Below are 12,685 nucleotides of genomic sequence, written 5' to 3'. Positions count from 1 at the left end.
GCTTTGTCTGCTCTGCAGTTGTGAGGTTATTAAAATTATGTTTGTACATTTACCCACTCTACAGGATAATCTGAACTCGGTATCTCACATTTCTTTTGATCCACCTTTAAATGCAACACCTCTGTGACCTCTGAACTCCTGGGACCAACACTGTGTAAACAAGTTTCATCAGGTCGGTTAGAGGATATACCTGGGGGGTATTCCATCAAGCAGGCTAAAGGCAAAGCCAAGCTTAAATGGCCAAGTCTGGCTAATATGAGTGAACCCTGTTCCACCAAGGTGGCTAATGTGAATGCCAGCCAAGTAACCATGGTAACTTATGCTGCCGGGCAAACCTGGTCTGTGGCAGGCTAAAAGTGAAGCTTTGCACCATCTATGATCAAAGAATGTCCAGTAGACAGAAACAGAGACACACAACTGTCATGGAATGATAAAATAATATGTAAAACATAAACTATATAATAAAATGTATTCAAGAAATTATTTAGACTAATAATTATAAATCATCTATAAGTACATTAAAGAACATAATCACCAAAATAAAATATAATAAAAAATAAGACACAAATAAATACAAAATTAAACTAATTAGCAAAAATATATAATAAAAGGAAATTTAAAGAGATCATCATTCTTTTGATGTAACAAGGGTTAGGGCCTCCGATTGATAGGAGATAGATGATTGATTTGCTGTCACCTGCATTCACTTACTGTAATAGGGGTCCTCGTCTCCATTGAATTGCTTGATTTGCTAAAATGATTCTAGATAAATAATATCTTTTTTACAATCAATAGATCTGTCATATGATTATTTCCTATAGAATGATAACCAACATTGCATTTCTTCATGTAATAATCTACCATCAATTGTATGATAAATGTGATGAGTCATGTAAAACACTCACTGGTTTCAAAAAATAAAACAATCTCTCAAGAGTTGCCTTGGTTTTGATTTTATAGAAGCACAGGACAGTTTTTATCCATATATGCTGTGAGAATAGCAACCAAAACCAACCAAAACATACTGTTTATTTTTTTGCATATTTCTGCAACAGACTAACTAGATATGGCTGGAACACACCTTCAGCAGTAATACTGTGCAGTAGCAGTGTTAGAGCTCCACCAACAGGCAGAAACAGCCATATTCTTCTCCTCTTTCTGGGAAATCACATGATGAGTCTGTTAGCTTTCGTTTTTCTGTCCTGGCATGATTTACAGATTGGGTGTGTTATTATTGTTGATGCTGTTGCATGTGTCAGGTCACTGAAGCCTCTTGTCCTCCTTGTTTAGCCACATTCCTCTGGTGTCCAACAAAACACTTTCCTCATAAACATAATCAGAGGTGAACATTGTAATAAGTTTTTAACTCATGTAGAACTACAAACTGTTCATAAATGAAAGGTTCACTTCTGGCTTTCTGTAATGATTATACTTGTTGAATATATTAAAACAGGATTTGTATGTATCTAAATATCCAAGTGAGGTTTAAAACCGCTTCATAAATGATGCATTGGTTGAGGTTTTGTTGTTTGTGTTCCGTCTCTTGTCCTCATTTGACCTCTGTCCACAGAACAGTCTGGACTGATATTATGCTGCAAACTTGTTTCTCTTGTTTCTCAGGTTAGGCTGAATTTTCTGAATTTGAGGCGAAGTAAACAGACATGTACACACATAAAACTGGCAGAATTAGAGATGACATTGGAAAAGGAAGGATATAGTGCTCAGTAAAATAGCTTATTTGTCAAAGGGCGCCATCTACTGGTGGCAGTATTCATAGACTGTTAAAAGAATTATGTTTTATGATGGAGGCTCTGTGTTCTGAGCTTCTTTGTCAATTTATTTGTCACAGTTTACTGCTAGAACTTGTATTTCAATGTACAGAGATTGTAATATTTGTTATATTATACACAGTATTTATACAATTTATATTTCTTTTCACTGGACTTGATGGTATTCTACTCTGAGTCATCTTTTGAGCCAATAGTGTTTTTTTTTTATCATAGGTTTCTTTGCAGTGTAAGCAGTTGTTGCCTGGTCCAATCAAGGGACCTGTTGCAAAGTAGAACAGCCAATAAAAATCATTCCTTCTCTGAACTGTCTGCTAACTGTTCAAATCAAAGAAGACAGATTAAGAAGACACAATTGATTCACATTATGCTGAAAGGTTATCATGAAGTTATTGATGATTGATGACCAAAAAAGAGAACAAACTCATGTTAATTGCACCTTTAAGGCAACAATTCAGGTTTTTCTTGTTTTTAATTCGAGTTTTCTTTCAAACATTTCTGACATCTTCTGTGTACGGTGGTCGTCACATACCAGGGAGAATATAAACACTTTCACGACTCTCTCAGTGTCCTCATCCTTCCGTGTTGGGTTTGAGCGTTCTTATTTGTTTGCATCGTGAGCTTGCACTTCAAAAATAGGAAATAAAGCATAAAGCAAGATTCTCACCTAAAGTACAAATAAAAGGCTTTTCCTAAGGCTTCAAAAACAAATTGATTTTAGATTTTAAATCAATAACACACTTATTCAAACATGCCTATTGAGAGCAAACTTTTCCAATATGCTTCATATATTTCACTCTATTTTTGCTTTTTAGTTTATTTATTTTTTTGATTCACCTTTGCTGTTAATTTGATTCAAATAACTTGACCATCTGCCTCTTAAATATAGTTTATGAATATGCTGTTTTATTTTGAAAGGAAAAGAGGAAGTTGTATATATTCACGCTACCTTGACGCGCACCGTAGGAGAAAGTGAAAGTAAAATGAAGCAGGGTTTTGCAGGGGAAATCCACGGATCTTAGTGACTTTGGTGAACGTGAAAACAGCAGTGGACGTTATTTCGCAGCAGAGCAGAAACATACAAACATGACGGAATTGTCTACGATTTATAAACTGAGCCTGGTCGCTGCTGCCTGTTTCTTCCACGGTAAGCGAATCGTAACACGACCATACAGTAGTTTAGCTTTAGTTTTTGGTGATTTATATCGATGCCGAATTTATTACCAAACACACTCACATGGTTAGACGTCTTCTTTAGGTTATTGTGCTAACAATGTACATATTTTTTAAAGCCTGCGGTGTTTTTCTGAGTGGGATTTTGTTTGAGACGTTTGTTGCCTCATTGCTATGCTGCCCTCTCGTGGCTGAAACTGTCAATACACCCAGCTACCAATGAGACACCTCCACGTGAAGCAGTAAATCAGGGAGTTAATAATATCAAGAGAAAAAAAAAAACTAAGGAAGTTGTTTATTTTATTATTGTTTTAATTTATCTTATTTGTTTTTTATTGTATGACTTTTACAGTTAAAGTTGGATTGGACTGGAAAAAATATTGTGTAACAAATGATGAAGTATAACGTTTAAGCCATACATTTATAAGGAGTGAAATGCGAGAAATATAACATTTTATCGTCCCACTTAGAGATGTGTAGTGCAATAACATTAAAGATGCAGAGATGAGAAAAATGATTTAAAAAGTCAGACTGTGCAAATGTTCATGAGAAAAACATTTACAGTTCAATGACGACAATCAGGCTTTTACTTTTACTTTTGATTGTCAGAGTTCAGTACACTATTAGGCCTCTTTATGGGGGATGTCACAGATTACACACTGCTGTGGCACGGAATATCATAATACAGTGTAACCCTGTTATTATGCTTGTGTTTCCTAGTGTAATTTTTGTATTCACAGTTATGTTTCATCATTTGTGTAAAGCCTGTAGCAGCAGCAGTTGTCCTGCGCTGGATTGCTGGTTTGTGCAGGAGAAAGTGGGTCGAGGAGGAGGCCTTACTCCACCAACATCCCAGGAAAAATCCCTGCTCTACATCAGAACAGACGCAAACAGCCACAGCGCAGAGTCGCAGGAGCCTCTGTCTGACACCAGCCCTGACAGAGTCTATTTTATTACAGGTGAGCAAATATTTTTTCTTTAAAAATGACTGAAACATAAACTTAGAAATTTTAGAAAAATAAACTTTTTTTCAACCTATTTTCATTCTCTTTTTCATTTTTACAAATGTCAGTTAAAGGTGACTTGTGTTGATTTTGCTTTATTTTTTTATAGACTTTAGACTATAGACTTGTATTTTTCTTTCATATAATCCAGATGACAGTATTTACATGTGAGTCTCCTGTGTCCTCAGATCCAGCTGCCACCCTGTGCCATCACTCCCTCAGTCCTCCCAAAGGCTCCATCGAGAAGCCGCAGTGTGAGATCAGCCCCTTCCTGCAGCAGCCCTCAAACCTCAAATGGGTTGCTCCACTCACAGTCTCTGGCTTCAGCCCCTTATACCTCCAAGCAGATTGGTTTTCCGCTGCACTACGTGGGGTAGACAAAGAGCTGGCCATTTCCACCGTCATGCGAGCTCCCACGGCAACCAAAGAGCCAAATGGTAATCATGAAGGAAAGAGGAAATGCTTTTTCTATCTCAGCTGCATGTGGTGGTTTGACTCTCTCTTTCCTCACTCTGTGTTTCCTCAGTGATTCTCAGTGTGACCAGTAAAACCGTGTCGGTGCAGTCCAGACTCGGGAAGCCAGTGTTGCTGGACTGCGGCTTCTGGGTCGACCCTTCCTCGCCTCTGTCCGGGTCCGGTTTTGCCGTCGAGTGGCGCTACCAGTTCAGAGGAAAGGGACGACTTGTTCTGGCTTATGATGGCAAGACAGACCGTCTGGCAGACACACAGGAGAAAGGGGCCACACTGGACATTGAGGGTTTGCACAAGAAAGGAAATGCATCCCTGATTCTGCAGGAGGCAAAAGTGCGTCACTCTGGGACTTACATTTGCACCGTGTATCTGCCGTACCTTCTGGCTCAGGTGGCGGTGGAGCTGGAGATTGTAGGTGAGGGATTACGTGTCATTGTCTGTTCACCTACGTGTTCAACAGAGGGCGCTGCAACAAGGCAGATATTTACAGAGGGCCCTGAACTAAGAGAGGGCCCCCATAAGAGAATCCTTTTAAATATTTAGATTGGCTGGACCGGAGCCTGCACCAACACATCAGGATAAGTTTAGAGTAATGATAATAATACATATTTTATAATATTTTATTTACATGGTGCATTAATGGGTACTAAACTATGTAACACTATAAAACTTATAATACAGAAAACGGTCATTTAAAAACAGATTCTCTTCTTCCATTTTTTTTCCTCCCTCGACCCAGAGCCTCCGTCTCTCTCCATCCACCCTTCCCCGCTGCCCCTCGCTGCTCCTGGCCAGACTTTGAATGTCCACTGCCAAGCGTCCGGCTTTGCCCCCCTCTCCATGGAGCTGAGCTGGGAGTTTAAAGGTGCAGATGGTAAGGCCAGGCCACTGGAATCATGCAGTGTCACAGGGCACAGGGAGGCATGGGATGGCACCTACAGCCAGAGCACTTGGCTGGCGCTCGACACGTCAAAGATGGACCTGGGCACCGGAGGAGAGCTGACCTGTGTGGCTGTTCATCCTGGAGGCACGCGACGGGCCCGCACGTCCCTCAGCATCATCGGTAATGTGGGGGAGTTTTGTTTTTCATGGTATGAGGCACATGTAAGGAATGAGATTAAAGCAATGAGTGTTGCCAATATACAAAGTATTATTTACGAAGAGCTGAAAGTGCATATTAAAGCTAATGGAAGCTAAAGTACTTTGTTTTTAAGTAGCAGATTTACTAGTGAAGATTGAATGTTTAAGTTTAAATAGATAACTTTCATAAAGACTGAAAACAATGTGGGACTCCATTATGTCTTGTTTCTGTTCAGGGTTGACGAGTCCATCTATTGAGGATTCCATGGCAATGGTTGGTGTGGCACTCGTGCTCTATGGTCTCATCAAGTTTGTCTTCTGGACCTTCAGCAGCTCAGGTATCAAATAACATGGCTGCGCTTAAGCAGAAACACAATTTATAAACTGACAATAACAACAATTACTCCTGTATTTTTAAATAATCGTCTTTATGAAAGAAAACTCTTACTGAAAATAAATATATAAATAAATATATTTAAAATTGTGAAAAGCTATTTTAAATGTTTAATGTTCTGTTTTTTTAATCCTTTGTCTTTTGTTTATTCTTCTGTAAACTGACACAGGTGAGGCTGAAAAACTTGATAAGGTAATTAACAACATTATTTATTTTTATTTAAATCATTCATTTGATTTAGCATAAGAGCTGTTTTTGTCACATTTGTGGTAACAATAATGACTTCTCATATCATCCTCACACAGAAGGAGAAGTGAAGAAGGAAGAAGCCAATTGATGTGGAAATTAAACATTCTTGCAGCTCCAGTGGTGGCATCTTTTCAAGGTCCTATTTATTTAATTCTGTTTTTAAAAATTAGGTAATGCAGAATTTTCTCTCATCTTATGGAAAAGTTTTCTGCGTAGTTCAAAACTCTTGCAATCATCGTCTTTATATTCATGTATTGACATGTTGGTCCCTCTATACAGTTTAACAAACACTGGAAAAGAAAAAAAACACATCTATACTAAATCAGCCCAAACTCGTCCAAACCTGTGACGAGTGAAAAGTGAATTTGTAAATATTTGATATAAAAAGAAAAATGTTCATACTGATATGTTTTTTCATTTGTGTTTTATTTTGCTATTGCCATCTCCTGTTGTTTATTGTTTTTATTTCGTGTGTTTAGATTAATGGGGGATAGTGGAAGTAACAGCCAGCACTTACTTACTAAGAAATGTACATAGAAATGAGAAGATAGTGATCTTAAAAAATACATGTATTTTGTTGGAAAGAAAATAAAAAAGCTATGTTGCTTTGATTTGATTTGAAGTGTGCATTGTGGGTGAACAGAAAATACATTAAATAAAGTCTTTGAAACAAGTTGCCTCAGTCTCAGACATGTCGAACACAGATGTAGTTTTATGAATGTACTTATGAACTTATGAAGTATTTTATACTGAGTGTATAAGACTACATTATAATATGTCTATATTTAAAAATAAAACAACAAAAATATACGGTAATTAAACACAAAAATATTAAAAGTAATTTGGAAAATTACAATTGTGTTTTGAATTTTAAAATACGAGCATGTAGGCAGTTTTTGAAACATATCTTATTAACTAGTCATGTTCTCTTATTGCATAGTAAGAGGAAGAAGAAATAATTATCCAATGGGAACCAACTTTACTGAATCACCATCCAATCAGAGGAGGTGATGCTGACGGGACATGGGCGGGTTCATCTTCGAGCTCGAGTCAACAGCAGTTCGGATGATGCAGCACCTGACAGAACCGAAGAAGAAACAGTAGCAACTCGCGCGAGTTGACCGAGATTGTAACGACTACAACGCCATTTTAAGGATTGAATCTGGTCCATCGACCTTACTTTGTGGTATAATTTAAGACCCGGCATGTGGAATGTTCTTCCGGGTCGTTGTTTTTTCAGTACACGGCAGCGCTAACAAACCGCTCGATGCTAACTTCAGCTCACTGTAACCGAGTCTTCTTCCTTTTGAAAGATTCCCGCTTTGTCTTCAATATAATCTGCTCATAAACAGGAGGTACGTGTGTATGAGTTTGTCACAGTGAGCTGCTATTACTCTCTTTGTCAGCGCTCTCTCTGTTTTGTTTCGTTTTATGTGCACAGTGCAATCACTTAAACTTGTATCAGGGCTGTCAACTTCCCTCTAATTAACTGCGGTCAATCTAGCTGTCATTCGTTTTTCCGTTGTCAAATCCGTGTAAAGTGCGCCAGTCCTCCAGTTCAGACGCGGCACTTCCGGTTTTCAAAATAAAGTGAAAACAAAATCAAACGCAAAGAACTAAATTATATGTATTTTTTTGTTGTTTTTATTTTAATTACATTGCTCGCACCAGTGCACCAGACATTAAAGTATGATCTATTATATTTACCACAGTTAATTTGAAATAAATGCTTCAATGAGTCTGTCACACGAATCTACATCTACTGTATATGTACTGAACACCTGTATTTTTGTATTATTTTGTATTATTTGATTGACCTGGGTGTTCTATTGTCCTCTGTCAGGAGAGCAGTATGAGCTTCTTTGCAAATCTCCAGTCTAACTTCCAGCATGTGATGCTGTATGAAAACACTGATCTGCAGCAGAAAGCCCTGAGTCACATCCCTCATCAGCAGCTTTCGTCTGCTGCTCGACATAAGCTGAAGGAGGCTAAAGAGGCCGATCCAGGTGAAGTCCCTTTGTTTGTTGAACTTAAATGTTATAGTTGGAGTGACTGACTTGCTCTCCTCTCTGTAGATTGTAAACTTGGATTAGATGACCTCCTGGTGCTGGAGTTACTCAGGTGGTTCAAACAGGACTTCTTCTCGTGGGTGGACAGTTTACCCTGCAGCCACTGTGGAGGTTCCACCCAGAATGCCAGCTCCCTCAGTCCCAGTGCTGATGACCTGCGCTGGGGAGCTCAACGAGTGGAGAACCATTACTGTCAGAGCTGCAGTCTCTCCACCAGATTCCCCAGGTCGGTGTGTGTTAGGGCTGCAATAATTAATCAATCATTAATATATTACTGAAGGAATTCCCAACTACGCCGATCATTGATGAAAGGGTTTAAGTTTTTTTAATGAACAAGTTCTCAAACATGTGAAATGCAAATATTTTCAGGTTCAGGAAACGGTGATGGAGATTTTTTTTTTTACTTGGATCAAACAATTTACGCTATGCTCTGTTGTAGTTGGTTAACCTTTGCCTAACTTTCTGTCTGTTGCTCCCATGAATGTGTTGAGGTGGAGCATTTATTTCTTGCAAACAGTGATTTGATAAACTAATATAGGAAGCTGGTTAAACTTCTCTGTGGGAACATGGTACTTTCTTATCTATTTCTTTATTTTATAATTTAGTCATTTAATCTACACTGCTACATTGTTTTCCAACATTTTATTTAAAAATACTGTTGGAGAACCAGTGTTTGCGTGAAGGAAACTTCTTAGTCTAACAAGGCACAACAAGTGAGATTCAGGCCACCTACAACAATATACAGTACTTTCCTTTACTGCCCTCTACTGGCTAAACATTATAAGTTTACTGTGGCATTTAGTCATCTTCAGTGAAACCAATCACAACTACAACAGGTTAATTGACTTGTAACTATGGACATATACTATGTCCTATGCACACTGGAAATGAATAAGTAACATGTTAGTACCCACATGCATGTGTAGTTTAGGAGAGCGTGTTTAATGATGCTTCGCTACTTATAATTCTGATAACTGTAGCTTAACAATATACAACAGTATCAAATATGAAATGACATGTGATGACTTACATTTCCCAACAAAACGCTCTTGGCTTGCAGTCAATTTGTATCAGCCGGATCCAACTGATTCCAGACTACCTGACAGACACTAGGGTTGATGTGGCTCAGTCCACTCTCCATGAATGGGGATTTTATACAAATACACTTGTAAAAAATGTTTTAAATTTGTAAATGTTTTTTTTTTTTTTTTAATGTGATTGGATTTGGCCACAAAACACACACAGAATATAAATGGTTTGCTTCTATGTTTTCTCCACTAGGTACAACAATCCTGAGAAGCTGCTGGAAACAAAGAGGGGGCGCTGTGGGGAGTGGGCTAACTGTTTCACCCTGTGCTGCCGAGCTCTTGGCCTTGAAGCCAGGTATATCTGGTGCAGCACAGGTATTGTTATTTTTATTTATTTATTTTAAGAAAGTTGATTTTGGCATGTGTCAGTGTCTTATAAATATATACTTCTTACAAATTGTCTTGTTACTGCTGCAAGAAATGGAATTATGCGCTTAACACTGAACCAGCTCAAATAATTTGCCAATAGAATAGCACATATTCATTCCAAAATGAAATGGATAGAATTGGCTTTGACCCCTTTTAAACTCAAACCTAATCTTATGCCAGAATTGTTTCTGTGGCGTTAACATGTCTGAGGGGCTCTGTGTTGTTTCAGACCACGTGTGGACAGAGGTTTATTCGGTGGCTCAGCGTCGTTGGCTGCACTGTGACTCATGTGAGAACGTCTGTGACAAGCCTCTGTTGTATGAGGTCGGTTGGGGCAAGAAACTGGCCTATATTATGGCTTTCTCCAAAGACCAGGTCAGAGAATGCTATTACTACAGTATAACAATAAGGAGGCAGTTCTTAGCTGAAAGTATGTTCCAGGCCTACCTGTGACAAAGACTTAATTTCTCTTCTTGTGTCAACAATTCACTTATGTGTATGTGTGAGATGTAGGTGGTGGATGTGACATGGAGATATTCCTGCAAACACCCGGAAGTTTTGTCAAGAAGGAACAGTGTTGAAGAGGCCTGGCTGCTTCATACCATCAATGGCCTCAACAACTCAGTAAGCTTTGACCCTTTTGACCCTGTATGTGATACTCTTTGCTTCCGCGACTCTGCTGTAAGCCACTGTGTCCCTGCCCTGATGCTATAGAGACAGCTATTCCTGAGTGCAGACACAAAGAAGGTGCTGACGGAGAGGCTGCTCGTTGAGCTGGTGGAGTTTATTTCCCCAAAGAAGCCTAAAGCAGGAGAACTGGGGGGGCGCAACTCTGGCTCCCTGGCCTGGAGGATAGCCAGAGGGGAGACGACAGCTGCCAAACCTGCGTCTTCCACACAGGTAAAGTATATTACACATGTTGCTGCGGAGGTTAGTACCAACATTAATGGTGCGTTCTATTTGTAGTCGGAACTTGAAATTTCCGAGGTCATGGGGAACGGCCCCTGAATTTGGATTTCCATCTCAGAGCAACCTCATCAACCCCAACATGAACCTGTGTCACTTTTTGTCAACTTGTAGATTTAGATTATACTTACTACCTATACTTATATTTACATTTCCAACATTTCCAAACGCTAGACTCTTGCTAGAACAGTTGAACATCACTTCGTGCTCCCTGAGAAATTAATATTTTGGGCTTCGTGCGTCATTCAAGTCAGCATTTCACTGACAGTGTTGGTGATTTCTTTTTTTTTTTTTTTTATCAGACTGCAGGTTATGTGTTCATGCCCACTGAGAAGGAGAGGAGTGACCGGTTACTGCATGTGTGCTACAATGCTACCAAAGACCAGTACTGTCGCCTGTCCAGCAGCTCTGAGGTCATCCAGGGCTGGAATCAGTGTATGTGGAGGAAAGAGTCGGTGTTCAGAAAGGAGGAAAAGGACTGGCAAATGGTACGATTCAGATAACAGATATAATTTTTTATTCTGTGATTCATAATAATGAGAGTATTCTTAATGCTTGAGCATGTTATTTGTTTCTAAGAAAAACATTTTATCTTACTTGATGAAATTCTGTTCATGCCCTGATGGGTATAGATAAATAAATACATTTTTCAGGAAAAAAAAGAGAAAGCATTTCTTCTGTAGTCTTTGCAATATTATAATAAACACAACCAATTTTTTATTTTCAATCCTTGTTTTTGTATGACAAGATTAGAAACAAGGAAGAAAAGCATAGTGCAGTGAACTAATAAGACAGTACAGATCGATCTGATTGTATTTCTTTGTTTAGGTGTACATTGCTAGAACAGAGGGCTCATCTATGGGACACATGAGCTGGAAGTTTGATTTTGCTCCGGTGGGAATGAAGATAAAGTCTATTTCGGTCATGGCCTGTAGCCAGACCTTCCACTCGGGGAAAGTCCGCTGGTACTTGCAGTCTAGCAAGATTACTACAGAATTCTCTGGAGGTATAATGATGCACTTCATCTGATGTGTGATATCTTCTGACAAAGTACTCCAAATGTGACACGCATGATCACCTTGTAATTTCCTTTCTTTGAACCATAAGATGGGAGGATGCAGTTGTATCCCAGTCTGGCTGGCTCTTCTGACTTCCTGGTTGTAGCAGAACTCAGTGGTGGAGATGGGGAGTCATCGTGGCAGCACTCTCAACTGTTCAGGCAGAGCTTGAAGGAGACTGAGAAGACATCATTTGAAGTCCTTATCCTCTTAGAAGATGCCTGACAGCTGCTTTACTCAACAACACTGGACCCTTAACACTTTATCACTTTTGTCTGCCCTGATAAGTTCAAACCCAAGTGTTTGAAACCTTATTAAAACTCTAAAATTGAAGTATGTTGACAAATCTGTTGGATGGATAAAGGTATAGTTCAGTGGGGCTACACGCTTTCACTGAAAACTTGGTTGCTAGCTACGACATAAGAAAACTGCTTCAGCTAACTTTTTAAACACCTATTCTCTTTCTTATTCACCACTGTTCTTCAAGGAAATCAGTGGTCATACATCATTGCAGGTTCTGTAGCTAGTTAATAATAAAGTGAAATTATTGAATAGTGTAGTATGAAATGGTGGGGGTAATTTTTATTTTTAAGTCATGTGTGTCGTCAAATGTTGGTATTAGTTTTGTTTGTATGGCTGGAGTTAGCTGGTGGAATATAAAAGATATATTTTCAAGTTTTTGAAGTGGAGCTGTGGGTTTTGTTCATGACGTTTTGACCAGTCACAGTCAAAATGGCACTTAACGTGAACTAAACAAAGCCGTTGTTAATGTTATGAATAACGGATTTGCTTCCCTGACGATGTATCTCTAAATGTATGACGTGGAAAGAATTACATTACACATTTTACGTGTGCCCTAATGATGACCATGATTGAGTGAGTTTTGCCGCCATCTTGCGTTGAAAAAAAGGCGAGCTGGAGTCATTAAATGTCCACTCTTCCCATTGGTCGAAATACCGGTGTCTTTGAAAAACCGC

General features: G+C 39.0%; 2 protein-coding genes across 2 annotated transcripts; both read left to right on the top strand.

Annotated features, from left to right (window-relative positions):
* The first annotated feature begins 2,741 nt into the window (after positions 1-2,741).
* LOC122786719 (tapasin-like) lies at positions 2,742-6,545 on the top strand. Its single transcript, XM_044053199.1, has 8 exons — positions 2,742-2,934; positions 3,725-3,919; positions 4,153-4,401; positions 4,491-4,850; positions 5,175-5,498; positions 5,752-5,853; positions 6,079-6,101; positions 6,215-6,545. Exons 1-8 carry the CDS (start codon positions 2,874-2,876, stop codon positions 6,224-6,226), a joined length of 1,326 nt encoding a protein of 441 aa, XP_043909134.1. The 5' UTR covers positions 2,742-2,873; the 3' UTR covers positions 6,227-6,545.
* A 633-nt stretch (positions 6,546-7,178) lies between these two features.
* ngly1 (N-glycanase 1) lies at positions 7,179-12,386 on the top strand. Its single transcript, XM_044053198.1, has 10 exons — positions 7,179-7,513; positions 8,002-8,164; positions 8,234-8,453; positions 9,509-9,630; positions 9,914-10,059; positions 10,198-10,308; positions 10,399-10,584; positions 10,953-11,138; positions 11,479-11,656; positions 11,758-12,386. Exons 2-10 carry the CDS (start codon positions 8,011-8,013, stop codon positions 11,931-11,933), a joined length of 1,479 nt encoding a protein of 492 aa, XP_043909133.1. The 5' UTR covers positions 7,179-7,513; positions 8,002-8,010; the 3' UTR covers positions 11,934-12,386.
* Positions 12,387-12,685: the final 299 nt, after the last annotated feature.

The sequence above is a fragment of the Solea senegalensis genome, linkage group LG20 (assembly GCF_019176455.1).
Source record: "Solea senegalensis isolate Sse05_10M linkage group LG20, IFAPA_SoseM_1, whole genome shotgun sequence".
Taxonomy (NCBI): domain Eukaryota; kingdom Metazoa; phylum Chordata; class Actinopteri; order Pleuronectiformes; family Soleidae; genus Solea; species Solea senegalensis.
The sequence above is the reverse complement of the archived record's forward strand: the minus strand, read 5'-3'. Positions and strand labels throughout refer to the sequence as shown.